We start from the raw sequence: 27,355 nt of genomic DNA on the forward strand, positions 1-27,355 counted from the left end.
GAGGGAGCCAGGAACAGCCTCCGAGTGCTAGTAGTGAATTGCCTACGTGCCTTTAAGCTTCTGGTGAGGATAGGGAGAAAGGAGGAAAGTAACAACTCAGTTTCAGTAAAGGATGATTCCACAGCTCAGATGAGAGGAAAAAAACTAGAATAAACCCCCGTCTGCTTGTTCCAAAGTATAACTGACACTTAATGAGCCTTTTTGCTCGGGTGGCAAAGAGTATGCTGCAGAAACAGAAAGATCCAAGGTCCATGAAATTCTGAGTGGCCCTGGTGTGTGGCACAGCAATAACCGTAAAGCCCTTGGAGAGACCATGGCTAATAGCTTTATTCCTACTAACGTACAGATAACCTGAGCAACTGTAGTTTCCCAGTAACGGAATAAAACACAAGGACAAACAATGCTGCATACCTTGCGTATTCAGATGTTGCTTCACCATGTCGATGAGCTACCCAGACCTGCGCACAACTTCCCACCAGCAGGCACCTTATCTGCCCTGCAAAGCGAAGCGGGACCTGCTGCATTACTGCAGCTGGCTTTCTCAGGAGTCGCAGGCTGCCGTTCAGCACGGAGATAATAGCTTTCCCCTCCACCTGCTCATGCCCCTGTGCAGCATGCCTGCCTCATTAGCTCATCCTCTGCTTGGCTCTCTTTCTGTCTGCCTTCCCTGCCTCGTCTCTTTGATTATCCATATGCTGTTTTCATAAGGAGCTTTCCTCAAGATTTAATTCTCTGGCCTGCCACACCACAAAAAGGCATAACAAAGAGCCATAAGATTACATCCCCTAGACTGCTTATCGAGATGCACCTTGCCATTCAGAACCTGTTTTCACGGAGGCTGGGGTGAGTTTAAATAAAAACCATGACTCCAATGAAAGGAGCAGAAAAGCCCTGCCTTTTCTGTCCACCTTCGTTCCCTGTTTCTTTTAACTGAAATATTCCCATTTTTCCCCTCAAGCCAAAGGAGCTGCTTCATTCAATCTGAGAAAAGTCCACTAAAAATTTTGCTTAAAAAGTAACTTCAAGACAAGTTAAAAATAACAAAAAGCCAAAATCAAAGGCAGACTGCCTACAGTACTGAGGCTCAGCAAAGAGGCAGTTATAGTGGATCAGCGGAACAAAATAATTCTTGCAAAATTTACCTACTGAGGTGACCAGCAAGCAGGATGAAGGCAAGCAAGAAGTTTGCCTTTGAAAGGGCAGGGGGAAGGAGCCCTGGGAAAAACCAGAGGGAAGCTGCACAGAGTCAGCGGGTTGGGTTTGGTACCCCAGCACACGACCAGGTTGCCTCACATAGGGCAGGGGATGCCTTTGCTGTTATGTGGATGTAACTGCGAGCAACATCTGTGCTGGACGTACTGCCTGCCCACACTGTCCCCACGGCACATCAACTCCAGGGGAGTGAACCACAGGTGTAAAAGCTCCTCCCTTGCCCATTCCTCTCCTCACAGATATTCCCCGCTCCCCCTCAGCATTCCTCACGTTCTCCCTCAATTGCCAAGGAAGCGAATGCCAGGACATGCTCTTTTCGAGCACTGAAGTGTTACAACAGCCTGCTGCACCCAGGCACGCTTCATCCAGCCCATTGTAGACATTTCTTCATTAAGCACCTACGTAACGCACAGTAGGTGCTCCCCTCTCCACGGCTGGGGCACCGATGGCAAGGTAGGGTGTCTTGGTCACAGGCTCCAGGGTGCAGGGTGTCTCCCTGCTGCCTCCCCTTCACTGCACCTGCCAGCCTCAGCTCTATACAAATCCGGCAGACACAATGGCTTGTCCCCTTCCCCTTCGCGTGCCTTTCTCTCCGGGTTTATTGTGATCAGCCATAGCAGCGAGGGGAGGAAGGGAGGGGAGGAGGCACTTCGGCTCAGTGGTTCCTCTCATAACCTGCACCTAACGGCTTGGACTAATCTGCCTGATGAGGGGCCGTGGGGAGCCCCCCCCCCCCCCCGGCGACTCTGCACCCCTCCTTGAGCCCTTTGCACCATCCACCAGGAGAGGGAAGGGAGCAAGGGGGGAGGAGGGAGCGTGTACGCCAGAGAGACTGAAAGCAAGCAACTGCTTTTTCTCCCGCATGGGTTGAGAGAAATCAAAACCTTCCGAGCTCCTTCCGCCGGGTGTTTCGGAGCAGACCCTGCCTGCTCGGCGGGGTGATTCCTTCGCAGTGTATGTGCGCGTTCCTGTGCGTGCGCTGCTGCCACCGCATATGTACCCCCAGCTGCCACTTCACTGCGCTCAGTCGCTCCCTCTCCCGCCTCTCTCTCTCTCCCTCTATTTATTATTTACAGAGGATTACAGTCCCTTTCCCACGCTGCCATCTAACCGTGCTGCTTCTCTGCCTGCTGCGCGGGGTGACCAGCTGGCTAGCAGGCAAGGAGACAAGGGCTCGTGCCAACTGGAGTCCAGCGAGAACACACTGGGCAACGGAGGGAGTTTCTGCAGGATTTGCTTTGGGAATTGCACGGGGTTCGCTGGAAGAGCTGGCTCAGAGGAGGGTCCATCCGAGCCCGAGAACAGTAAGTAGAGGCTCTCTTGTCTGTATTTCCCTCCAGCTATGTGAGATCTTTCAGTGGGGCTGCCCCCAAGGAAGCAGCTTCCTCAGGGAGGAGACTGGCAGGCAGGGACAGCACTGGCTGCGACTTGGTGCAGCGGAGAAATCCCAGTTGTATGAGGCTGAAGGGCAGCAATTTTCCTGATAAATCAGAAAGACAATTCTGCCGCGGAGGCTGATGGTACTGGTTCTAGTCCAGTTTAAGTATGGGGAGCTGGCAGCAACTTCTCCCAGTTGTGAATGGCACCAGCATTTTTAGCTATAGCGCGGACAGCTCAAGTGCAGCTTTGGGGCTAAGTGCTTGGTGCGGTGGTGACTGTGTACTGGGCAGTTCCTGGTGACCCTGGCCTCCGTCCCCTCCTCAGCAAACTGGAGTGGGTCCAACACACCAGGTGCCACTCACCTGACCGGTGGTGGCTTCACTGGGAAGCTTTTTGGTCTCAGCTGCCTTAGTAAGGAAAACCTAAAATGGAGAAGTGAATGAGGACCAAAACTGAATGGGTGGCTGATCCAAAATTCAGTAAACAGGCTTGAGGATGAGGGCTTTTTCTTCCCGTGTGTGTGCGCACGCGCGCATGTGTCTGTGTTTACTGCGTATACATCTTTACACACAAAGCTCACGGACATGACCACAGGACATGAACCATGTCACAAGAGGGGCCAAAAATAAATCCCGAGTTGTCTCCAGAATCCCTGCAGGCTGAGCCTGTGATTTCTGAAGTTCTGGGAGGAAGGCATACCACGAGGGATAGGGGTGATTATAGTACAGAAAGACTTAATAGTCTTTTCCAATATTGCTATTAGGGGCAGCTCTGCCTGGGAGAAAAGGGTGAGGAGAATGTCCTGAATGAGCTGACGTGAAGCCTCCTATGAATTTTGCTTCAGGCAGGGAAATATATTTGTGAGTGTGAGTCTGTGTGTACGTGTGTGCGCATATATACACATGTGGAGACGTGCACACATAGATATCACACAGGGCATTTTCTTCTGCTCCTGCTGCCTGCCCAGCTTATTATTGCCACTGCATCTCACTCTAATTAATTAGAGAGACATGTAAAACCAGAGCTCTCCTGGTCTGGGGAGAGGGGAGGAGTTGGTGCTCCAACCAGGTCATTATTGAACCAGGCCTCGGGCTTGCAATTTGGACAGTCAGGTAGATTCAATGTGCCAGTTCCAGTGCGTCCCTGATTTGAACGGTAGTTAGTAGAATATAGCATCGCTCTGCTGCCGGTTCCTGTCCTGTCACTGGAGGATTGACAGAAAAATTAAGAGCTCATTGTGATAAGAGCTGGAGCAGCTGCTGTCCAGAGTGCTATTAAACAGTTCACAAGAAGGAAACCCTTGAAGACAGGGTCTCCCTTAAAGGCACAGATGGACTCGTCACAAAGCAGGGGATACTTCTAGCAGTGAGGAGAAGGGGGTGCCTTTCCAGAACCTCAGACCATTTTTCTTCTGAGCTTTGTCACTTGGGTATGTTTGGGGGGACTGGATCTTCCTCTAACTGCCGCGAGCAGACAACATTTGCAAGGGAATTATTCCACGTGAGTGAAGGGCTTGAGGGAGTTGTCTCCCTGTCAGACATCAGTGCCGTCTCTGTTAGTGTATGTCATCCACTTGGAGGAATGAATGGTAATTTCTGAGAAAGAGGCTGTTTGCAAAGAGGAAGGGGGGAAGCCCTCTTATGTAATTTTTATACCTCATCATAGCTTTACCCGTGCTTCCAGCAAAGTGAATGCCACATGCTAGTAAGGTGCGCTCAGAGCTTTGGTATCTTCATGAGCTATTCCAGCCTCCTGCCCTTCCTATGGCTTTCTGAACCCTGCTTCAGAAAGGATTTTTGGAGCTCATCAGAACCACAGAAGCCTGAGGAAGGCAGAGATGCCATCTCAGCATGGCAGGGAGGGCCTCAGCAGCACAGGACCATGAGGACACCCCGACAGGGGCGCGCAGGGAGCAGTGGAGGCTGCAGTGGAGTGTGGAATAGCCCGGAGCAGGCTCACTCCTGTGGGAGGGTACGCCTGGGTAGGACTTCAGTGACTTCAGCACTTGCCTGTTGCTGATTCAAAAGAAAGACCAAACATTTTCCTTCACTTGCCATGTTTGGTTACAAGGAGCTGCTTACAGTGCTTGACATCTGTCCCAGTCCTGGGTGGCTCAAGCAGTAACCCAAATGACCATACTGGGATGCTCCTGCCAGCTGGGTAATGCTCCAAAATGCTACATCATGACACATACTGCACTTCTCAGTGGGAAAGAGCTGATGTTAAAGAGTCCTGGACTGTTTCTGCCCATACTGCAGACCGCCTAGCATGAAAATACTCTGTAACACATACCTTAATCCTGCTGTGGCTTTAGTGAAATGCTGGCTCACAAAAACACTTTTTGTGGCTCAAGGGACCCTAATACCAAGAAGAAACATTTGTTTCCATGTACCAGTTCATATCCAGGCTGGATGGATGGAAGGGGAAGTTGCTTCACATGTGAGAGGTGGGTTTACACGAAATATGGTTTTATTCACATTGCAAAAACAAGCACTTGAAAGTTAGGGAATGTCGGGATTCAGGGCACTGTGCTGTCTGTATTGGGTTGCAGTCCTATTAGGATCACACACTGTATTTTCATTCAGGGCATCGGACGCATGGTGCTCAGGGAGTGAAGCAGGGGGTTGTTATTATTTTGGTACTGCTACGTGTGTGCCTGTTTTATTTGTTTACTGCCTATCATCCAAGCCCTGCAGGCAACACATCATTATTCATTGCCTTGTGGTGTTCTGAAGATGTTTGCTGCTGTAGTTGCTTCACAGATGACAGAGAATTTATTCACCTGATGAGGCAAGAGAGAGTGGTTATCTCCTGCGCTGTTGAAGGGGAAAGAGAGTTCCCCCTTAGCCACACGGTGAAGGAGCAGCAGGTGCAGGAGTGGAGCTTGGGACCTCTTGGCTCTTAGCCTCACTAATGCCTTGAGACCATACCAGTTTACTGGCTAAGCTGTCAGGGTTTTGCAAAACATTAGCTATGAGTACTCTGCAGTTCTGCAAAATGGCCCCTAGGGTCTCATGTTGGGCACCCACAAAATTAGGAACGTACAAATCGGCCCCCTGCCAAAATTATGGTTTAATATTTTATGCTGACCACATAAAAATGGCCTCATTTATTGCAGCATCTTCACTGTTATCCTAAGTATCATGTATCCTTTGCACTGAGCATGGGACATGGTCCTGTGAAAAATATAAATAGTACTTGATCAGCAGGCAAAGACTTTGTTATAATGCACATACACAAGTGGGTGAATTAAGGTTGCGCAGGTACTAACTAACATTTAAGTGCTTGGCTTTGCAAACCAAATGGCATATTTTTTCACATAGAATTTTTTTGAAATGAAAATGACACTTGATTCTTTTTTTTATGAATGGAAAAACAGGACGCTTTCTCTTATTTACACATTGTAACTCCTCACACCCATCATGGGAAGGACTGAGACCTAAATTTATATCAGAGCCACGCAAGTCTGAACTCCATGAATGCCTGCAAGTAAAGGCTTGTTACTCTGAAATCAGGCCCTGAGGTCATTCTCCTCCTCCCTCAGAGGAGGCTGGGGGACTTCCTTCCCCATATAGTGTTCCCTCACTCTAGGAATAAAATCATAGGACCACATCGTGATTCTGAAGCAGAGCTCTTAGAAGAAACTTGGCTTAGCACCCATTGCTTGCGCCCTCTTTCCACTCCTGGCTAGGTCCTCTGCTGCCAGTGCTCCCCACAGCACAACGTGCTGCTGCTGTGATTTTGCTGTTGAGGGGGCAGAGGGGCTGAAGGAGGACCCTACTCTACATGCTTGCATTTAGTGATTTTGATGGGTACGAATGTTACCATGCCTGTACCTCTTCCATGGCTGCAAACCCTCCAGAGAACTGAAGACGTTCAGACTCCAAATCTGAAGATGTTCCCCAGCCTCAGCGAGCTCTGCAGCACAGGGCTGTGGTGGGTGCGCTAGCTAGCCCAGATGGAACTGAGGAGCCATGCTGGAGCTCTAGCCAGCAATAGCTGTCACCACATCTTGTTGAGGTGTGGGCAATGCTATTGACTTCTAAAGCCTGTAAGTGTATCCCAGTGATCCTCAGGCACTGCTGGTGCTGCAAGCAGCAGCCTGGACCCTAGGCAGTTTGCATGGACATTGCAGGGAGGCCCCTCTTGGATGCTCTGGGAAGGTGATGGGGGGAGATGGAGAAGGGGGAGAAGGAGAACTCCAGGTTCTCTTTTAACATGCAGCACGGGACTCCTCGTGCCACAGGGGCATCCAAGTGAAACAGATCCATGCAACTCACTAAAGCAGAAAAAGAAATCAGCAAAAGATCTCCTTCAGAGTTCAGTATAAATGCATCATGTGCGAACAATGAGAGTCAGCCTTTCCTTGGGAGGTTTGCCAGGAGCTGTGTGTGTGCTGGGTCACTGATTCCCTTATGATAAGAGCAGAGAGGATTTTTACTGCTGGCATCCTGCACTCTGCCCCACCATGCATGAATGATCCCTGCCCCTGTGAACATGCCAGGGGTATAAGTGTCTTGTGAAGTGAGACAGCAGTGAAATTCTGCCTTATCCTACAGTATTTTCTAATTCCTCTCCCTGCTCTGCTCCAACTGGCAAAGTGGCGAGTGACTCTCCTTGCAGCCAATGATCTGAGAGGCCAGCAGCCACAGCAGTGCAGCCAAGGTGCTGGGGCAGGAAGAGTGGGAGTGACTCTTTCACTCAGCAGCTTACATGGCAGCAATTCTCCATCACATTGGCTTCTCCACTAGGCAGTACTTTAGCTTCCAGGAGCAAAAGTAACAAAAGTTACTTGGAAGACCAGGGAGCTTGGGGTCCTGGCATCTTTCAGGATACAGCCTATATTAAGAGGCAAAGCCATTTCCTGAGCAGACATAGGCATGAATGATGGCAGATAAGCAGGTGTTGGACACTTCATGTGCAAGGCATCACCCAGATTTGCAGAAGATTATTGCGTCCTAGGAACTAGGAAGCACAAGGAGAAAGCTTTACAGTTGAAGCACCTTGACCCAAGTAAGATATAACAGGGTTTTTTTGTTTGATTGGTTGTTTTTGGTTTTGTTTTTTTTTTGGCATTGACCTGGAAGCCCCTTGATTTGGCAGTCTGGCTCCCTCACTTGCTGTACTGTTCAACAGATGTCTGAGCTAGCACTCCAGGGATAGAGCTATGAAAGGGGAGCTACTCAACACTTGATGAAAATACTGCTATTTTCATAGCTGGTGGCTAAGTTGAGGCTCCTCTATCTGCTACTCTGTATAAGTAAATGTATCTTTAATCTCAGACAGGCAGGGTCCCTCCCTGTTATGGATTTGCTGCATCTTTAGTCCCTAATAAGAAGAGACCCAAGGAAAGTATTGGGGCATCTCAATATTTCTGAGCCCTCAGAGAATCCTTCACAAATGTGGGCCCATTTTCTTCTTCTTAAACACACAGAATAAAAACAAGGAAGAGATTATTTTGGGATCCTGAGTACCATCCAGCCAAGAAGTGAGGAAAGTGTCTGTGGGGGTGGCGAGAGAGATGAGCACAGCAGAAGCAGGATTCTCCCACCAAGCCTTATTCTTTCTCTATAGCCTCTCCCTGGGATATGCTACCAACCTACCCTCTGCCCTGAGCGTAAGCCTGAGGAAATGGCATTTTAAATGCCAACAAGCTGAAAGACACCCATAGGGTGTAAAAGGGGAAGCAGGAGCAGAAGTGTGCCTCCATCAGAGTTACTGAGTCTGGGAGCGGCTGCAGGGCTTCCTGCAGTCAAGGGGCTGAGTGAAAGGATTAAGGGCCTGAGCTACTACTGACCGTGGGATTAACCCCTGCAGGAGATTAAAGTTGTAGAGAAGGCTCTTCCCTCCACAACTGAGAGAAAGAGAAAAACTGGGATTTGGATTAGAATTGGCAGGTCTGGTGACAAGCCACCACCCACTGCCAACTGTTCCCAGCTGGATCAGAAAATGTTATCTCAGGCTCCATGTAGAATCCCCCCTCTACATCTCACTTGGTTATCAGTTTTTGCCAACAGCATGAGAAGAACAAAAACATCACTCTGTGGCAAAAAAAGAGGAGGAAACTGGGTAAGCAGCTCATGTGTCTCTCCTCCGAGCTCCCTCCCACTCCCTCACCTGCCTCCCTTCTCAGCTGCCTCCATTTTGCTAAAAGAAACATGCACGTGGTCTGTTGTATTCAATAATACTCGGAGAAGATGCTGGCACATACACGGCTGGATTTCTTTCTGTCAGCTGCCCCCTCAGCTCTCCTCCTGCTGCTGCTCTGGGCCTCCTCCATATGCTGCACTCTAGCTGCACTGGGACTTTCCTGTCACTCCTGTGTTGGATATCCCAGTCTCCCCACCTGCTTTCACAGCCTCCCAAGGCATCCTACTTCTCTGCAGCTATCTGGGTCTTTTCCATCAGTGCTACTCCCCACTCCCCTTCAGATGCTCTTTGCATTGTCACATCGTTCAATGAGATCTGATGTTCTTGATATTCCCAGCTCTTCCAGCCTCTTCCAATCTCATTATTGTGAGCTGGCTGGGGTGGCTTGGGCTGCAAATAATGTGTCTTAGTTAAGGAAAGGGAGTGGGAATCAGAAAAACTGGCTTCCCTCCTGATTTTGCCACAGGATGATCAGGGACCTTTGGGAAAGCCTTGTAACTGACCCTGTTAGATTCTGTGTAACTTTGATAACCCTCACAAATCATTTCTGCAGGACAGGAGAGCATTTACAAGCCAAAGTGATCCAGTGATGCAGTTAGCAGCTTTGAAAATCTTGAGCTGGGAACTGATGTAGACCCATGTTGAGGTCTTAAGAGCTGGGCATCTGAAATTTCAGACAGCCAAATTTAGCAGCCATTTTTACCTCTATCATAGCTTACCCCTCCATAACATGGGGATCATGTTGACCTTCCTTATAGGGTTTTGGGGAGGAAAAATTTGTTAACACCAATTACAGCTGCATTTCAAATGACCCTATGCATTATCATTTCAAAGATCAGAAGATTTTTGACCTATGCACATCCTAGAGAATAAGGTAAGGTTACAATTCACAGCAAGCCAGGAATGTGGCAGGTCCCACAACCACAGCTCCCTTACATACTGAATGGGTTGCACGTGCTTTCTACTTACTTTGCAGCTTGCTGTATGAGGTGTTTTGCTTAGCTGTGATCGATCACTGCAAGTCAGATGGCACCATTTCTTCTGCAGTTGGGTTGCTAGTGTGAATTTAAAATGTGCTTTCCATTGATTGTGACAGTACAACACTAATGAATCCTGAGTACACGTGTTAATAAATCAGCAAGTGCTGGAAATGAAGCCCCCAGCTATTTAGCGTAAAACCTCATTGGGGCAGTGACACACACTGTGTGTTTCTACAGTGTTGTTGAGCTCGGCTGCAACCTCTGGGTGCTTTTGCAATCCAAATAAACAGCTGAGGAGGAGCCACTGCTGAGACAATGAGCTTAAATTTGAACTCGTGTTGTCAATAATTTGCTTGACTGACCTAGGTCTGCTGCCGGAGCAACAATGGGTATCATATCCATACCACCTAAACCCACTTCTGGTAGTGTCAGAAGAGGTGTAGCTCTTGCTAGGATTCATCAGCCAGATTATTTAATGAACTTCCAGTTTCTATAATCAGACCACCAAGTTTACGTGTCTGCCTTCCCTCTGTGTACACCTTCTTGCTCTCCGAGGGCTGACAAAGGAACAGACACAGAATGGGATGCTTTAATCACTGGACTGTGGGGTCCCACTGCCCCCCTCCACTGTGGGTGAAGGCAATAAAACAGGAATCCCCAAAACAACAGCTTCCCCAAGGAAAAAGGGAGGGAGGGAAGATAATCTCCTTAAAGTGTCCTCCATGCCCTCCCTCACCCTGTTGGTTTTCTGATAAAGGCTGAAGCAATTTAGCACTGGAAAGGGACTTTGCCATCACTCATCAAGGAGACTGTGGGAGAGGGATGAATGCCTGTGTGTGCTTCCTGTTAATTTACCGCTGGCATCTGTTGCAGCCTCTGTTACCTACCTTTTTGTAACATAGGTCACCCTCATGCCCTGCCAATGCTACTATGCCAGACTGTTAAAGGAGTCTGATCCTGGAGACGTGAGGTAAGGGTTAGCGCAATGGACTATGACAGATGATCACAGAGAGAGGTTGCTGGGCTCCGTTTCTGACTGTGGCTCATACTAGTGACATATTGGGATAGTCACCTGTCTCTATAGCCTCTGTAACCCTGTCTGGAAAATGGGATAATTCTATCTGCCTACCTAGAGCAGAGGTATTACAGGCTAAGACCTGAGTCTCATTTTTCGTTATGCATTCATGGCACTTAGTGGAAAGACAGACAGATAGCGTTTCTGGAAACCATGGTACGCAAGTTATTAAATATATAACAGCAACAACAACGATGACACCTACAACCATGGTAAGAGCCATTCGTAAAACAGATGGAAAGCTTTGGATAGCAGGTGTCACAAAACTGGGAAGGATTGCTAAAACAGTATCTGGATGCAGTAAACAGAGACCCTCCCCACCCTCACAGCATGATACTTGGGACCCTACTTATGAAAGCTAAGGTTTTACAATGATACTGCAAACCCCACTGGTGTCTGGGCAGGGAGAAGGGAAGCGCGAGACAGCGATAGCACTTGCTGTAGCCTTTATGCCCTGGCAAGTACTGCAGAGTCATTACAATTAATGCATCCCCCCACAATACCCCAGCAGTAAAGCTCCTTGTTTAAGCTAACGAGGGGAATCCTCATTACAGAGTCCTCTTGGGGGGGTCTGACAGCAGGCCAAATGCCCAAGCGGCACTTTAGCTCAGTATATTTCTGGCCACTGGAGCCCACAGCCAGAAATGATTTCATTCTGTTGCTCTGAGCTGAAACTAAAAAAAATGTCTTTTACTGTCCTATAGCAAAGGGCAAGAAGAAAAGGCCATCAACAACCCCACAGGCTACTCTGTTCATATCTCCATAATCTGGAAAAGAGATTAAACTCCAAGCATGTGGAAGAAAGCTTTCGACACTGTATTCCATGGATCACAGGGCATTCGGCTGACATGTTATTCTAGGGAGAAGGAACCATGCAGTAAGCCCACAAGACAGATAAACGCCAGGTTTGTGGTGGGTGACTTCAGAGCATGAGAGCTCCAGCAACGGAGATCAGCCTTAAACTGCCAAACCCAGTCAATCCCATGTAGTCTAGCACGGATGGCATGGTGCCTCCCCTCTCTGGGGCTAGGGGTGTATGTATGTGAGGCGCTCCTAGAACTGGCAGAGTCCTTGCTGCTGGAAAAGCCCTGGGACTGACAGGCTGAAAGCAGCCAGAACAGTTTTGGTGGTGCTCTAGAGAGCCTTGAGGTGTGGGCAGGTGCTGGTTGCCCCAGGACTACAGGCTTCCCAGCACTGGGTTAGCACAGAGCACAGCCGGCCTGCTGCTCTGTGGAGCAGAAGGCATCTCAGGCTAAAGCAAAACACCTAATTAAGTCAGAATTCAAGACAAATCAGAGAAAAACTTTACGAAGGAAGCTGTCAAAAATCCTCTCTGCCTTCTGACTCTCTTCTGACTGCAAGATGTTACTCACTAGGGGCACAAGTCTAACAAGCATATGGGCAATACGTGCCTGGGGAGAAACTGTTTCTTTCTGGATCCTTAGACTTAAAATTTCTCCATAAACATATTATTTCAAGGTGTTACTGCAGAAGTTCACCGGTCCTTTCACTTTGGCAGCCAGCAACCTCTACATATTCCAAAGCTGATGCTCTGCCACTTAAGCATATGTTATGCTTGTGGACGTCTGCAGCTTTGTGCAAGACATGGGTATGGATAGACACGGGTCACAGAAGAGTCCCAAGTACATGTACAAGTCCATCTCTGTGCATACATTTGTAAATGCAAGCTAGATTTGTGCCTATATCTACACATGTACATGCAGATTGCTGCCTTTCAGACTTAGGTTCATGTGTTCGAGTGCACAAATGTGTCGATCCTATCTATGGGGTGGGGAGTGCTGTGTTTATGATGTGACATGCTTTTAAAATAATCATGGGTTTATCAAGGCATCTCCAACATTGTGCATGGTGCAGCGCAGGAGACAGCATTAAAGCCTGAACAGGTGTTAATCATTATGCCCTGTAATAAATTCTAAACATAGGGAAAGAGCTTATTTATACACATCTGCTCCTCCCACCCCGCACTCTGCGCTTGAGCCTTAGCACTGCCTCCTAGGACAAGGTGCCTGTGAGGTACCAGAAATGAGTGCATGAACTGGACTTTTCCTGCCAGAAGAAATTAGGGGTAGAAACCCAGACTCCCGTCATCATCTTTGCACCTAGGTATGCCAGTCCTGCTGTCAGCCCCCTCACTGTTGCCTGGGGTTGGCTTAGCAGAATTACACAAAACAGCAAGCAGGGGAAAACAGCAACCTATGGACTTAGCAAGGCCTGGGTGAGGAGAGATCGGAGAGGGAAGTGGTGTCACGAAGCACCCAAGGAAGTTTTTTTTTTTTTTTAAGTTTAGCCCCCTTGATTGGAGCTGAGCCAGCTGATACAGATGGGGTGTTACAAAACAGAGCCAAAGGCAAGAGCGCAAGGAACAGAGCTATCTATAACCCAGACAAAGTTAGATGGAGTGAAGGTGGGGAAGAGGGAAACGCAGAGCGTGGCAGGCAGCTCCTAATGCTAAAAGCAAGGACATGATCATTCGACAACAGGATTTGGAACTGATCAACTCCAGCTATCCAGCAGCCAGATAAGGCTCTGTGGCTGTCAGCTTAACGCTGCCGTTTATTCCCGTGCTGTAGGGAGTTAAAATAGAGCACACGGAAAGCTTGCTGCTGGGGAGTGAAAGTCAAGGAGGGAGAGGGAAGGAAGAGACTGTAATTGGACAGTGCCCTGGAGTCGGGTGGAAGTGGCTGCGGGCAGAGCCCCTCCAGGTAAGTGCTCGCAGCTTTTCATCGTCCTTGTCGATACGGAGAGCTGGAGGCGGGAGGCTTCAGGGGGTGGCATCTAGGACAGAGCCATCAATATGAGGGAGGCTGAAAGTCTCCTTCTCAGCCGGTGCGAGCAAAAACACTGAATGGGGACAGCTATTTGTTGAGGCTTCTCCTTTAGCAGGGACTGCAGGCAAGGCACTCCAGCTGTGCTCGGGGAGTGGGGGGCTGCAGTGGGGAAAGGCTGGAGTTGTTCTGGTGCTGGGCGAGGTATTCATCTGTTTGGTGCATTGGCATTTGGATAAATAATCTAAATAGCTTGGCTAAATGTGCTAGTCCAGGCACTGAAGCTGCTCGACTTTATCATTGGGATGCTAATTTAAATATGACCTGGTGATTTACGCTCCTATATAAAATAAATCAGTCACGGGAGCCTGGGGGAGGGAGAACAGCTGGCACGTGCATGGGGAGTGTGTCCCAGCGGGAGCACAACGCCCATCGAAAATAAAGGCTGTGAACACTGTCAGCCCCCGTGGAGGAGGACGCAGGACAGTGCATTTCTGTACCTGGATGGAAATATGTCCATCTAACTGCTGCTGTAACTGTGGGTGGCATATCAGAGAGCAAGCAGGGGGACAGGAGGGTCTGTGCTGTTTCCCCTTTTCCTGCTTCCCTCTATCCAAGAGGGAAGAGGGAGGGAAGGAGGGACCTGTTGTCAGTCACTTATTGTCAGGGGAGAGTTTATGGTCTTTGGGTTTCTAATTAGACTGAGCATTTTGCCTTCTTCTAATTAAGATGTAATTCCTCTCTTTTCAACACACCCACTCAGTCTCCCCCGCCCGAGGTCCTCCCTTCTCCTTGGAGGCCCCCTTGCTCTTCAGCTCCTGCAGTTGCTGCAGTGTGAAATCCCCAAGCTGAAGCTGTGCTCTGCTCAGCCCTGCTCTAACACCACATCCATTCTACCTTAAAGCAGAAAGGAAGCACTGGTGGGGAGTGTGGGGGGAGAAGTGGCTTGGCAGCCACTAGCACCCAAACGGCGGTGAGCCCAAGCCGTGTGTCCAGGAGCAGGATGCACAGCTTGTGCAAGAAGGAATGAGCTGGAGACTGTTGCCCTAGCAGGGTCACCTCAGCAATTCATCAGGTTAACCTTGAATGTGAGGCTAATGTAGCTGCTGTGGCAGGCTATTCAAGCACAGGCTTGTCAACGTGGCACACATGTGAATAAGGCCTTATTTCTTTACCATGAGGTTTAAAATGAATTAACATCTTGCTGTACCTCTTGAAACACCCTCCATCTCTCCTCCAGAATGGGGTTGATGCCTCAAAGGCAAAACACTAGGTGGGGAGGGGAATGAAAACATTGAGCCTAGCCCTGCCTCCTGTGCCCAGGGGACTGAATCCCATCCGTTCTCCTCGGCTCTTCCCCTCCAGGATCTGACAGGCAGGCTGCAAGGTCATTCCTCCACCCTCTGGGGCCGTGTGCCAGGCTGGCTGGTGGATGTGAAGACACGCTGGAGAAGACAACAATGCTGCCTATGAGTGCTGGCCACCGGTGGAGGAGCAGCTTCCCCATGAGGTGGCGAGAGGCTTGCCGTAAGTAATACCCACTCAGGTACTAAGTACGATGCTCCTGCTTCTCAGGGGAATGGAAAGAAAATAGGTCATGTCAGGGTTAAGAATAGGGGAGAGGGACAGCTAAGAATGGAGATGTTTGAACTAATTCCTGATTCCTTTAGAGGCCAGGCTAGCTGGGAGGGAGAGCGAGACTAAAGCTGAAGATGGGCTTAAAGTGGGACAGTCAGCAATGATTGCTTCTGAGTTCTAGAGGGCCTGACAGGTGAGAAACAGCGAGACAGATACCACTGCACAAAGATCCACCCCAAACACTTCTCTGATCGGCACCCTGTAAGCAGCAGACTCCTGTCTGTGGTAAGGGTTTATACGTAGGTTGCTGAGCACGGCTCCCAGCTCTCCATGGCAGAGAAGTCATGACAGATTTTAGAAGTGAATACAAGATTGGAAAGCAGTATACTCCTACTGGGCACTGCCATTTGTAGCAAAAATCAAAGAGTAAATAAAGAAGACTTTCTTTAAACTAGAACATAAAAGTCCTTTAAATTAAAACAAAAGTTCAGCCTGTTAGTCTTCCCCGTGGACCAGGGCATCTGCTATAGTACCTCCGAATGCAGAGCACAGACTACTAGGCTGCTGCGGGGCGTTAGAGAACATACCTGCACCTTAGAAAAACATCTGAGGATCATAGCAGAGGAAAGGGAGCACTTGGAGAGCACCCGTTGCTATCGCGTGCCCAGGCAGCCAAGCAGATCTGCGGTTTCCCTTGCTCCTGCCCTCCTGATCAAATTTGGGACAGCCACTATAAGAAGCTAGGGGAATTATTTCCTTCTCCAGAAGAAAAGGCATCTTTGTAATCCACCCTCACAGACTAGACTGCTGTATAAATTATTTACAATGAATGCTGCTGACTCTTGACTTAATCTGATATTCCTGGATCAGCTTTCTGCCACCTACTAGAGTCACCAAACACCTCACAAAGTAACTTCATCTTCCCCTCACACAAAAATACATGCTGCTCATCCTGCAGCAAGGCTGACAGAGAGCATCAAGCTCTGCCTATTGCTTCCCTGCCTCTATTCCCTGTATAGTTGCATCCTAACCAGTGAGATGAATTTCTGGGTCTCAGATGACATCCTACATAGATGCATCTCTCACAAGGATGGAAAATGAAACCAGACCTTCTCCTTTCTGTGATTTTAGTAAAATGTTTCCAAGAGCACAAAGCAATATATGGGTATCTGACACGTCCTATATGGCTGCAGAATCTTGGCAAAAATACAATTCCTGAACTTAACCATAGCTAGCTGGCTGACACATTGCTCCTATTAGCCAGGGCCAGCATATATACTGGTGAAATCCCACAGCTGCTCGGTCAGGGACCAGTGGTGGGTAGGTATTTTGAGAGATAAGCCCTGAACAATGCCACCTGTATAGCATTACATGGTCTGTTCTCGCCTTTCTTGGTGTACAAAGCAGCTAAACGTTATCTCATCATCACAGCTGTCAATCTATTATTAATACTGTACTTTTGTTAAGCATCCAGGAAAAGACAGGGTCACTTGAGTGACTCACAGCTCTCCCTTCCCCACTCTTGCTCTCATTCTTTTAATTCTCATCCTACGACAAGGGAGCAATATAATTCTGAATGGAATTTAATATCACTCAGCCAGACAGTACCTTCACTGTGCCAATTCACAGGCTATGATCTGCTTTCATGGCAGCGTTTGCTGTTAACTCCAACCTTTGCACAACAGGAAAGCACAGAGGTACTCAGGATAAAGATCTCTCTTACATTTCACTACAATGATACATAATTATTATTAAAAGAGCACACAGATAGGTACTGGTTGGGCCAATGTAGACCTGAGATCTTGTCTGTATGACAGAAAACAAATTCTTGAAGGACCTGTGAAATTTAAAAAAACAAAAAAAGAGCAGGGACCCTCTGAACACTCATCCCTTGGTCCTTAAGGAAGTCATACAGGTCAGGGTCCAAATCATGCAGTTGTCCTCATGCTGCCAGCCCACTAATCAGCCAATTCTCACAAGGGTCATTGGGAAAACAAAAAGACCTCAGGCATGATGGCAGTATTTGAGTACAAAGGCTGCATCAGTGATAGAAGCCAAGTCAAAAAAAAAAAAAAAAGTAGGGGGGAGACTATGGGACAGACTGAACTCTAGAGACAGTGTTGTAAGGGGAGAGAGAAAATGCATAACTGACTGCAGAGCTGCTCCAGCTAGAGCTTCTCCAACACATGGGTCTCTACTGGCTCCTCTCCTATGAGATTCCTTCCAGAATTCCCTTGGGGTAAAGACATAAAACATCTCTTTGCTGGTTCTTATAAAAAAGCAGGAATGCAAGCAGGACAGAAGAATTTAATTTCCAGTCCAGAAGACAATGGTGAGACAATAAATGCATCCATTTCAGCTATCATTCAGCCCCGGAAGGACTCTACTGACCCCAAGTGACTGCCTTCACTGAGAAGAGAAAAACAGAGAGGACAGGGCATGACGTAGAGACAAATCTACTTCAGTTTCACTCAAACGCTCAAACTTGTCACCTTAAAAACCAGTGAGGGAGCTGAACTTGCTTCCCACATTGAAGAAATTCATCTTAATTCCTTTTGTGGAATTAAGATGAAGGATGCAAATGTTTTACATAGTCTGCTAAACATAACTCCCACTCCTCTAATGACAGGAAGCACAAAGCTTGCTTTCCTGTTGCTTATGCTTCATCGTCACAAAAATGAGACTTTTAAAGCGCGCTGGCTCCCAGCGAGGGTTGCTAACTAGTGCCCTGACGCTACTCATGAGATCTGGACACGTGTCTGAAAAGGTGATCCAAAACAGCTGTGCAAAGTACAAATGCTGTTTTGTGGATTTTCCAACCTTACTTTTGAGACGCTGTAGGAGAAAGGGGGAGTGCGCTAGCCTTTTTTCGAATATCCTTTTCTTCATGTACCAGTCTGCATTTCTCCCTCATCTCTTCTGTGGTATGGGTGATTTGGGTCAGAGGAGATGCTCATGGAGCTACTGGTGTGGGATTCAGAAACCATTTTGACACCAAGGGCAAGTACAAGGTGTCCAGTGGGTTAGGATCTCTTTGTTGCTCTATAATTGTTTCCCTGGTTATCCCTCTGTAATGTAATTTAATTCATAAAGAAGTCTCTTACCAAAAGGCCCACACAATGCATTGTAGATACAAAGAGCAAATGATACTCTGATTTAGAGGTTAATTTGGATGTGAGTTTGATCCATCACAAGGATTATGATTCAAACTGCAGGAGCAAAATTGACATATAGGTTGTTTTGTTTTGCTTTCTTCTTAAAAGCTTTTCATTAACAATTTTATTTCTCAAAAAAATGCAGCTCTTTAAACATATAGCAATCATCTCTTCTCTCTCAACCCTGATTCTTCAGAAGGAGGTGTCCTTCCTCTCAGGTGACATCTCCCACTACTCCTTGCTCCATTCTCTTCTGGCAGGACCTAACACTCTGGCATCAGGCAGCAAAACCCTCTGGAATACACTGTCCTTACTTCTTTGTGAAACTAGGAGGGTATTTACTTGCTTGCTCATAAAAAAAAGGCTAAGAAGAAACTCATGCTGCCAGGGAGCAGGCCAGCAGCAAAAAGGTATAGCTGTGAGGAAGATCATTTCACTGCAGGGCACTGCTGCGAAGAGTCCCGCTGTGATGGTCATATTGTAGCTGTAGCTGTGTTCAAAGTGGTGATGGGTGAGGAGGGGAAAGCACTGCTCTAACACATTGTCTCTCCCTCTTCCTCTGCTTTTCAACTACCAGTGCTTGGCTGTTGGCTGTCACTATGTGCTGCAGAGTCCTTCTTTGCTTGCCCTTCCTCCTGCAAGTGTAACAGTGGTAATTTGGAAGTGGACTGCAGCGGCTTGGGCCTCTCTGCCATCCCCTCAGACATCCCCACAAACACCAGGACCTTCCTTTTTCTCAATAACAAACTCAGCATCCTGCCAGGACCAGTGTTTTCCAATCTCTCTGCCCTACAGAGGTTGGACCTATCCAACAACTTCTTGGACCAGCTCCCTCAGAACATCTTCAGTGACCTGGGAAACCTCACGGAGCTCCAGCTGAGGAACAACAGCATCAGGGCGTTGGACAAGGACCTGCTCCAGCACACGGCCCTGCTGCGCCAGCTGGACCTCTCCATCAATGGCCTGGCCCAGATACCCTCGGGCATCTTTGATGACCTGCCTGCCCTCCGCTCCCTCTCTCTCAGGTCTAATCGCCTGCAGAGCCTGGATAGGGTGACCTTTGAACCTTTAACCAGCCTGCAGCAACTCCAAGTTGGGGATAACCCCTGGGAATGCGACTGCAATCTCCGAGACTTCAAGCACTGGATGGAGTGGTTTTCCTACCGAGGTAGGTGCTTGGGCAGGGTGAGCAAAGCATGGCATGGGAGATGGACTGCTAGCTTTTCAAGGAAAGGCAGACAAAGGCAGGCAGGGAAGAAACATAGGCAGACATATCTGGCAGATCAGGCTGACCTAAATTCCAGATCTTTGCCAAGGAACAGCAGGGCAGGGCTATAATACTAAGAGACTGTGTAGCGCTACTGTAGTGTGATAACAGTTAATGTCAGTCCTGAGAAGGCCCATGCAATCCCAGATTCCCTGTTTCCTAGTTTTGTTTCAAATCGCAAAGACTACTCTTTTTTTTTTTTTTGAGGGGAAAGATCTTTCCTCAAATAACTTGAACGTTTTGGCACTGTCCGTTTGCTTCACCCCTTCTGCCAAAATTAAAGAAGAAGTACTTTTCAAGCTTCAAAATAACTGACCAGTTCACTTCCTTATGCTAGGAGAACTAAAAGCCAGATTTGTCTGAAAAGCATGAGGCTTGCCTTCAACAAAACAAGCATAGGAAACAGTGCCACTTAGGAAAATATTATAACCAGTACGTTCAAATTGCCAAGTCAGGCCCTAAGTCAGACTGGCTATAAAAATCATTATTTCAGAACAAGCATTTTTTGACAACTTCATATTTCCAGTTTTTCCTTGAAATATTGAAGGCTAGAAATGTGTAGATTACTAGCAGGAATTCGGATGGAACAACACGATTTCAGGAGCTGGGATTCTAAGAAAAATGGCACATTTTACAAGAATGACGACCGAAGGCCTCACCTTCTGTCACTGAAGCCACTGAATAGCAAAGGGTCTCAAATCATGTGGATAGCAACAGTCAGCTGTCATATGCCTGCTGATCACAGCCATGCTGCAAAGAGATTATCTGTGCCTACGGCTAGACTGTAGTTTGAAATATGTGTTTGTGTGAGCAGAACCAAATGAGCAAGCATATGAACGCTACTTTTCGCTTTTGGGGGGTTTGTTTTCTTTCTTGACTCTCATATTACAGAGTTGATAAAAAGCACATAGAGTTAATTTTGCCTTTTTTTTTTCCCCTTCAAAAGAAATTGCCCAAACTCGCTGAAGCATTTGTTTCAACATCTGTCACTATTTTCACAGAGGGGGGATGGATTAGTTGTTAGAAAATGGGACTCTGTATCTGCTGTTATTTTAAGAAGATAGGTCCTGATCCTATCTTTCTGTTTTAATTTCTCCTTTCCTAAAATGCTGCTATTGACACTTACATAACTCAGTAAACAGTGTGAGGCTGACTTAATAGATGGTTTCAAAGGGCTTTCATGTCTTGGCCTGAAAGCCATCTACACAGATATCACGCACCATGAGCTCTACTGTCAAATCCAACCTAGGTAGAAGCATCCCAGCCAGCTGCCATGGTTGAAACCTCTTCACGGAGGGCTAAGGCATGCCAAACGTCTCCCAGTTAGGCAAAACAACCTTTCTAAAGGACATCATGTGTGCTCCCTCTGCCCTGTCTGCCCAGTGAATGGAGGTGCAGCCCTTCCTCCCTCCCACCACCTTTGGGATCTGGCAGGATGTGGGGGCAGCAGCACCTTTTGACTCCATCTTATCCTTGAACTCTAGAAACACCCCATGCTGGATCCATGGCTCCCTTTTGGGGTAGGAAGAAGCTCTCTGAATCCGCTCTCCACTCAACAAAGCATTCACACGTGAGGGACTAGATTTTACAAGCACTAACAACATAACAAAGTGGTTGCACACTTGAAAACCATAATGCTACAATACTTGTCTTCTGTAGGCTGTGTTTAAATGCGCTGCCATAGCACTGTATCAAGATGCAGCTGTAGTTCACTCCTATTATCTCTGTTGGGACAGGTGGGAAAATCGACCAGCTGGCATGTACTCTGCCCAAGGAGCTGAAAGGGAAGGATATGCGAATGGTGCCCATGGAGATGTTTAACTACTGCTCACAGCTGGATGACGAGAACAGCTCTACTGTGCTGGACAATACCGGTCCACCCTGTACTAAAGGAAGCCCAACTCCTTCCAAATCTAAATCGGGCCCAGAACCAGAGGTGGAGCCCAGTGTAGGTTGCCCTCAGAAACAGCGATACAGGCCTGTGAGCGTGCGCCGGGCTATTGGCACTGTGATCATCGCTGGGGTGGTTTGTGGCATTGTGTGCATCATGATGGTGGTGGCAGCAGCTTACGGCTGCATCTACGCATCCCTCATGGCCAAGTACCACCGGGAGCTGAAGAAGAGGCAGCCACTCATGGGTGACACAGAGGGGGAACATGAAGAGCAAAAACAAATCTCTTCTGTGGCATGAAACCCTTCTAGGAAGGCAAAGACAGCAATGAACAAAGGTACCTGAGAGCTGCCAAGCGTGGGGTCCTCCTGAAATACATCTTCCCAGACAGACAGACAGACAGACAGACTGTGCTATTGCTCCACTCACCCAAGTAGTGCAACATGCTTCTGGGGGGTCAGGGCACCTGGCTCTAGTTTCTGTTCCTCTGCCCCAGGCCCCTTTTGTGACCTTCCACCCTTGGGCCCTTCCAGGCAAATAAAGTAGAGTCAGACCTTGAGTGCTTGCTGTGCCTCATGCCCTTGCACAGACCTTCCCTCAGTTGCCTGCTTTGGCAGCAGCTGGCATCTTCTGGGAAGCCCTGTCATCCCCTCAGCTTCAGGACTGAGTCCTCCTGTGTCCTGCCCAGAGCTCTCTGCAGAGAGAACAGCTCTGTGAAAGCTCATATGAGGAACAGGACACCAAGCAAGTGTCCATGCCTCACTGTTAGGGTCACTGCTGTTGCGTGACAGCAACTTGCTCCTCACCTGACAAGTCAGTGTGGTCGAGGGCACATTAGAAAGGATGGAAAGTCCCTAGGAGATGACCACTGTCTGAGGGAGATTCTCCTTCTCACTTTTAGAGGTCTCCAACACTGCCTGGGAGCAAAAAGTCCCTCTTTTTGCTCCTGGCCAAGGACAAGTCTACAAGCTGACATATGCGTCATCCTTTATAGGCACCCAGAGACAGAGCCATGCTCCTGTACACACATACACACACACACACACACACACACACACACACATTGACTCATTCTGATCCCAACACACATACACAGACTCCCGCTCCATACATCCAGGCACCCCATCTGTGCATGGAGAACCACATGTGCACAAACTGATCTGCCCTGTGCATGCAGCCATGAACACATTTAGCCACTCTAACTTGTTTTTATTATGATAGTGCATAGCACCTTCTGGTTCAGAGAAAATTCATGAACCCTGCCACTGAGGAGCTAACAAAAACATCTTGGCCATAGTGCAGAGCTAGTGGGAAGGAGCAGAAGAGGATAGAGAAAGGCAATTTTATTAAGGTTATAGCATGAGTCAGCAAAGATGAGTACAGAGCATGACAAAAGGTGTGTTTTTGTTATCTATTTTATGTTTTCTATGATAAATGGAGAGGGTGAATGATACAAAGCCTCCATCTGCAAGTGTTAGAAGGGCAGAGAGCAAAAGTGGGTCATCAGGAAAGACATAAAGGAGAACGTGGCTCACCAGCCTAAGTAGTGCAAGCCATGCTGAGAGGTGGTGTGGCCTAAGGGGGAAGTGGGGGCGGAAGAAAACAAACAGCCTGAGAGATGGCTGGCGTTGCTGGCAGAGGGGCAAGCATGGTGCATGGAGTAGGACAATGTGGCTGGGGTGACTGCAGAAAGGGGGCACAATTCTGGAGGGTCTTGAGGTGAGGGCAAAAATCTGGACCACAGCGTGGCACAGGAAGGAGAGCCCACATGACGTGGCACACAGCACGGCGCACATACGCCCACCTCACAACCACTACTATGTTCACCACCATCCGCAGCTGCACATGAGCGTGCCCATACACGCAGCTGCACATATTGCCACTGTCATGTAGGTTAATTTTCCCCAAGCAGATTTTAAAGCCCTCAGATTGCAGTGCCTCATATTAGTCTCAGCTCTTTTCAACCTGACAGGAAAAAAATAAAAGTGAGAGCGGAAAAAAAAAAAGGAAAGGAACCTAACATAAGGACTCACTTTATATCACTGGAAGTGGGATAAAATGCTGTCGCCAGGGGAGAGCGCACATTGCCATGGTAACTGCTCTAACCTGTCACAGTGGGTATTCCTGGGCTAGGAAGATGACACCAGAGGTCGTGCATCTACAATGCCTGTGGATGGTGTGATCCTCACCGTTAGGAAACAAGCTGGTAGCAAGTCCAGCTTTGCAGGGTGTTTCACTAGTAACCTGTGTGACAGGCCGGCATGCACTACAGGTGGATCCTGCCAGGGCATGGCACTCTTCTCTCTGCTCCAGCCGAACCCTGATGCCTTTGGATGTCTCGCAGAGCTCCTGCTCAGTGCTGCTGGATCCCTGTGGAAGTGATTCACGCTGGCTCTTTACCCCCTTCTGGTCCCAGCTGGGTTGTTGTACTAACGTACTAACCCATGGGAACACAACGCCAAGTCTTTAATCTGAGCTTAGAGTGGCACAGTCCCTCCTGACCTGCCCAGGACCACCAGAGGCAAAGAGACAGGACTGTTTTCTCATGACTTTCCTTTGATACAAGGACGCAGCAGACAAAGGAGGATGTTCTTCAGGAAGCAGAAGACCATGTTGCCCTGGAAGAAGGACTGGGAGAAGCAGTCCGCCCACGAGTGTGTGCGCACACCCTTTAACTCCCCCCCTGCCCCACATGCTGCGTGTCAGGAGGAGGAAGAGGAGGAGGAGGAGGAGGAGGCGGCGGCAGGGGGCTGGCGAGATGTGAGGAGAAAAGACTCTCCCCCCCATGCACTGTATAGCGACTCAAACCATCCCATCTGCTGCAACCGTAGTCCATTCTGAAGGGCAGAACTGGTACACTGCAGACTCCTTATGTGTATTACTGCTGCTCCACATTCCCAGCAAGCCAGGACTAGACTAACTGCTGGATCCAAACGTCTCTCCAACCCCCCTCTCAGGGGAACTTCTCTCTTTACCATACTGGACTCCGCAATCATACTTGAAATGGGACTTGAGTCAGAGCAGTATATTTATAGATATATATTTTACTTGCATCAAATAATGGTGAAACATTGCACAAAACAATTGGGGTGTGGGGGTGGGGGCGTGGGGTGTGTGTGTGTGTGTGTGTGTGTGTGTGTGTGTGCGTGAGAGAGAGAGAGAGAGGGAGAGAATAAGAATGTTTTTAAGGGGATAGACTAGAGGTAAAATAAATGGGAGGGAGGCATGGGAGGATGTGAGGGGGAAATTCCCCTTTCCCTGCACCTCCCCTGTGACCTGCTCTTGCCCTGACAATTTTTCTTTGTTGCTAATAATATTTTCCACATCCTGTGTTGTGGGGCTGATGATGACCGTGCCCATCCTTTCCTCTTTGTTTTCAGTTATAAGGCAGAAAGTCTGGATTCATCTCAACCCTAGACAAGGGACTGCTATGTTTAGAAACTCAACCAGGAAAGGAGAAGACAGGAAAAGGGAGAAAAGAGAGCTGCTGAGAAACATGAAGGCTGGATGCTACGGGGAGTCCCACTGGAAAGCAAATCCTGTACTTTGAAGGACAAAGCGCTGTCCTCTTTCATGCAGAGCAGAGTAACAGGGTTCACTGGGAAATGCCCTCTTTATACCACTGCTTGCAAACAGGCTTTTTCTCTGCTCCCGAGCACACCTAGAAAGCAGGCTGCGCTAGTGGGACTAAACTTTTGCACTGTCAGCAGGCACCTCTGGGGAGCATGGGATCCAACACGGTCAGAAGCGAAGCTCTCCTGCGAGATGCTGGATGTAGGAGAGCCAGTGCTCCTTGTATGCTCAGGAAAGGGGCTCCTCTGGCGTGTGAGGCGCGGGCGCTCCCACTCTCCCTGCAGGCACGGTTGGGCACGGGCGATGCCACTAAACGCACCCTTTGCTGCAGGCAGGAGCACCAACACCACCTGCATGTGTCTGCCCTCAGGAAACACTCTTCGGGGGCAGGCAGGCCCAACCAACATGCCCCGGTGATGTGGCCCTCAGGGGCAGGCAGGCCCACCAGAAATACCCATTCTGCTCCCCCCTCTCCCCCTCCCCACACACCCACCTGCGGTGCAGGCAGGCTCATTTCTTGCAGGGAACAGATGGCGCTTGTAATTTCTTTTTCTTTTTGTTACTGTTTTGAGGGAGAGCAACAAGATTTTCTAAAATGGTTGAATGGAGGTTTCTTTGGCATGAGACAGAAGATTTTTAAAGGTATATTATATTTCTGGCTTGTTGTTACAGAAGAATAATAAAGAATGTATTTTCCTATGCTCCTCATTGTTTAAATGAGATCACTGATAGTAACCTCCCCTTTCCCCCGTCCCCTGCAAAAGCAAATACTGCAAACACCGCAGCCAGCTAAAGGAAAAAGCCCCTGAACTTCCACATATGTGTACACTTGTCTGCGCACACTGTTTCAGCTTGGAATGAACACGCGCATATATACACACACATGCACCTTCAGAGCAAGTCCTCGGCAAGCACGTGTCTGTAGTCGGGTGAGGCTGTAGGACGAAGTACACAGTCACTCAAGGTGAGACGCCCAGATCTAGAAACACACACACACACACACACACACACAGGCCTCCAGGGACAAAGCCTGACAAGGGCGATTGTGTAACAAGGATAAGATACTGTGGCAATCGGTTCATTACATAAAAGTCAAAAGGGCCAAATTAATCCCTCGTGTAAGAACGCGGAAGCCAGTGGAGTTATATTCAGGTCAAATTTGATTCCAAAAGCCTTTTTTTTTTTTTTTTTTTTTTAAATTAGAGCATAACGTTCAAGAAAATCTACTGTAACAAACAGTGAGCTATGGTTTCCTACATCTCCAGATTTCTGGCCATCCTGAGCAGGGTTATTTTAAAATGAATGAAAATTGCTAGCTAATCCTATTGCACCCCCAGCTACACAGGCTATCACCCCTAGAGATAAATGAGTCTCTCCACCAGCTGTTCACTAGCTAGGTCTATCACGCACAGCTAAGAAGTTTAAATTCCCCACTTTTCCAGAAAAGTGCTATACATATGCAATTCATCACATACTCTTCCTGCGACAAAAAGCTGATTCTGAGGCATGTGGAATCTCCAAAGATGTTAAAACCACCACAAGCAAACCCTTGTGACACCGTACTCACCCTGTTACACCCAGTCTGATCTTCAGGGAGAAACTGGGAGCAGAACCCAGGTACTCCTAATCTGATAACAACAGCTGAGGGATCTGTTCGGTTGAAAATGTACTGCCATGACAGAATTGCCATTACTATTATTTAACAGTATGGTATCTATGACACACAGTTTAATCTCATTTTACCATCCAGGCACACAAATGCTACTAAGCAGTTCACGCAATACCAGAAATATAGAGCTGAAAAAAGCCAAGCCAACACAGTCATCCGATGACTCTTTAACTTTTTCTGTTCACAAATTACCTGGGAGCAGCCTGTGATTTTCTGCAACTTGATCATCTTTCATTTGCCAAATGTATTCACCATGTATACATATCTACTCACATACACATGTCATTCCATACATATATACATGTGTAATTATGTATATGTATATTTAATGCCTGTAAAATATATAAAATAGAATACCTCCTCAGTATATTGCTCATCAGCAGCCTGATGTGCAGGCTTGAAGTGTTTGCTAGCTCTGATTGGAAACACAGGTCAGAGGGTCAGTTTCCACCCTCTCATTAGATAAGGGCAAGTCCTAGCATAGGATTTCTGGGGACTGAAAATCCTACCCTCCAAGAAAATTGTATAACCTAGACAAAAGAATAAGCATTCCCTGATGAGTACAGTTACAGAACTGAGCACAAGTAAATAAAAATTTCCTTTGTCATTTTGGGAGCTCCCCACACCATTAACAGCTCT

General features: G+C 48.0%; 2 protein-coding genes across 5 annotated transcripts in view; one reads left to right on the forward strand and one right to left on the reverse strand.

Annotated features, from left to right (window-relative positions):
• Positions 1-27,355, reverse strand: part of CACNA2D4 (calcium voltage-gated channel auxiliary subunit alpha2delta 4) — a 134,432-nt gene that overhangs the window by 30,417 nt on the left and 76,660 nt on the right. The window lies entirely within an intron of this gene.
• On the forward strand, positions 1,997-25,764 carry LRTM2 (leucine rich repeats and transmembrane domains 2). Of its 4 annotated transcripts, none has more exons than XM_009679825.2 (5): positions 1,997-2,516; positions 14,949-15,110; positions 18,894-19,484; positions 21,320-21,811; positions 24,855-25,764. In XM_009679825.2, the coding sequence occupies exons 1-4, from the start codon at positions 2,207-2,209 to the stop codon at positions 21,772-21,774; spliced, it is 1,518 nt and encodes a 505-aa protein (XP_009678120.1). In that variant the 5' UTR covers positions 1,997-2,206; the 3' UTR covers positions 21,775-21,811; positions 24,855-25,764. The 4 variants fall into 4 exon arrangements, with proteins under 4 accessions (XP_009678120.1, XP_009678119.1, XP_009678121.1 ...); XM_009679826.2 differs by lacking the exon at positions 24,855-25,764 and adding an exon at positions 13,389-13,520 and having other exon boundaries at positions 2,387-2,516; positions 21,320-23,480; XM_009679824.2 differs by lacking the exon at positions 24,855-25,764 and having other exon boundaries at positions 1,998-2,516; positions 21,320-23,480.

The sequence above is a fragment of the Struthio camelus genome, chromosome 1, assembly GCF_040807025.1.
Source record: "Struthio camelus isolate bStrCam1 chromosome 1, bStrCam1.hap1, whole genome shotgun sequence".
Classification (NCBI taxonomy): domain Eukaryota; kingdom Metazoa; phylum Chordata; class Aves; order Struthioniformes; family Struthionidae; genus Struthio; species Struthio camelus.

Excerpts from the sequence above, each read along its gene's own strand:
- LRTM2 (XM_009679825.2), top strand. The coding sequence starts at position 2,207 with ATGTACCCCCAGCTGCCACTTCACTGCGCTCAGTCGCTCCCTCTCCCG. Across the intron at positions 15,111-18,893 it reads GAGGTGGCGAGAGGCTTGCC|TGCTTGGCTGTTGGCTGTCA; the intron begins GTAAGTAATACC and ends TTCAACTACCAG. Across the intron at positions 19,485-21,319 it reads GGAGTGGTTTTCCTACCGAG|GTGGGAAAATCGACCAGCTG; the intron begins GTAGGTGCTTGG and ends CTGTTGGGACAG.